Source organism: Saprolegnia parasitica, assembly GCF_000151545.1.
Source record: "Saprolegnia parasitica CBS 223.65 unplaced genomic scaffold supercont2.973, whole genome shotgun sequence".
NCBI lineage: Eukaryota > Oomycota > Saprolegniomycetes > Saprolegniales > Saprolegniaceae > Saprolegnia > Saprolegnia parasitica.
The window spans coordinates 1-1,860 of record NW_012157367.1 but is presented as its reverse complement, the minus strand read 5'-3'; the positions used below and the strand labels follow the sequence as shown (position 1 = coordinate 1,860).

The 1,860-nt window shown below is 56.8% G+C and overlaps 1 protein-coding gene across 1 annotated transcript; it reads left to right on the top strand.

The window, feature by feature from the left end:
• Positions 1-593: 593 nt before the first annotated feature.
• Positions 594-1,670, top strand: SPRG_18098 (hypothetical protein; the record flags this gene model as incomplete). The annotated part of the gene is made up of 1 exon (XM_012357530.1): positions 594-1,670. One exon carries the CDS (start codon positions 594-596, stop codon positions 1,668-1,670), a length of 1,077 nt encoding a protein of 358 aa, XP_012212920.1.
• Between the last annotated feature and the right edge of the window lie 190 nt (positions 1,671-1,860).

Sequence of the window (1,860 nt, the reverse complement as noted above, 5' to 3'; positions counted from 1 at the left end):
ACGTCACGAGTGGATGTTCCGACGTGCGGTGGTTGAAAGGCGCTTGTAGGTTTCCAGATGTGAGCGCACACGCCATATCGCATGTGGCTCTTGTCCGCGGCGGTTGGATACTGCTGCCGGGACGAATTGCATGCCACGTATCCCGTGTCCTGGCTTCATCACCACCAATGACAATGCAATGGCCATCTCCCCTAGTAGCAGGCAGCGGTATCTGGTAGAGCTCGATTATCGAGTTCGGATAGCGGTTGAGAGGTATTCCGAGTGTCCCATCGACTGGCAGTATGGTGACGACTGCACCACCACGTGTTGTGTTGTCGGCCACCTATTTTGACACACTGGTAGACCGACCCGCCATGTTGACCCGAACGCCAATTGAAATAGAATGATGGTGAGCCCATTCCACCGCTTTGTGGTTGTCAAAAATAGCGAGTGCACAGCTGCGTGGTTGGTCGACCCGTGAAGCCGCCACGTTGAACTATAAAAATGGCACAGACAAGTCCTTGTGGACTCGCACGTCCAACGACCGATGGCCGATCGCGGTCCGCCATCTTGTCGGGCGGGTAATGCTGCCAGACACACAGTTTGCAATTGCCATGGTTCTCGCAAGCCTCCTACTTGTCGCGTCGTTTCCGCTCGCGATCGCGGCGACGGGCAACAGCAGCATGCCGCTCGTGCCCTACTACACGGACCCGGCGACGTACGCGGCGCTGCTCCAAACGTCGTCGTCGAGGAGCTGCGCCTTTGGTAGCTTCCCGTGCCTCGATGGCAGCACCGCGTGCATCGATCCGCTCGGATTTGCTGGGTGTGTGTTTGACACCTTGACCACCCTCACCCTCGATACGATCGCCCCCAGCTTTTTCAGCATGGTACAAGACTTTACCGACGACCCGGTCACGTTTGCAGTCGATTTTGCCAACGAGACCGTCACGTCGGCGGTCAATAATCTGATCGAGTGCCGCAAAGTCCTCAGTGGCGAGCCCCCGAGCTGCTCCCAACTCGCTTCGTTCAAGTCGTGCGTTAGCTCGGCGTCTCTCACGCTCTCGGTTGCCAAGATCGGGGCCAAGGGGCTGGCTAAGAAAGCTATCAAACGCATCGATAACGGCCTCGGCAAGGTATCGAAGGTCACCGGTTTCGTCAACGACCAGTGCAAAACGGGCTGCAAGACGGGCGAATGCAGCGGTGAGTCCTTGGAGTACAGCGAGCCTGCGGGATGCCAGTGCAAGACGCTCACGCTGGATGCCAGAGACCCATCTCGCTTTACGACGACCCCATCCGACTGCGCCACCAACGTCGCTCTCTTTGTGATCGACGAAAACGGCGACACGAAGCTCGACGATAAAGTTCACTTTCCATACATGGGCTGCTACGTCGGCACCAAGGACGAGCCATCCGGCTGGCGCAATTGCTCCGACGCGTACGCTTCCAGCATGTTCCCGGGGGCAGCCTTTGTCCGATGCGTCGACCAGTTCGGCAATCAGCGCAACCTTCAACGAGAGCAAGCCCAAGGTGGATCGAAGGCTAAGTATGAAGCGATTGCAGTGCTCGTTGTGCTGTTGCCGGCTGCGTACATCTTACACAAGAAGAGCGAGAAAAAGAAAAGCAGACGACCACCGATGCGGCACCAGTCAAACCCACAGAAGGCTCGACCCCACACATCCCCGCTTCGGTAGACCCCGACTCCTCCCCGAGTCTAGTTTATATATATTCATTTTACTCGAGTACATATTTTCACGTTACCAATTTGTTGCTGAGCCGTTGCTTTTGATTTGCATCCCGTGCTGGGGGGGCTCGTTGGCGTACGCAGTTTACCGACCCACCTTGTTAAAAATGGCATGTGCCACCTTGTAGCCGCCAGCTGGC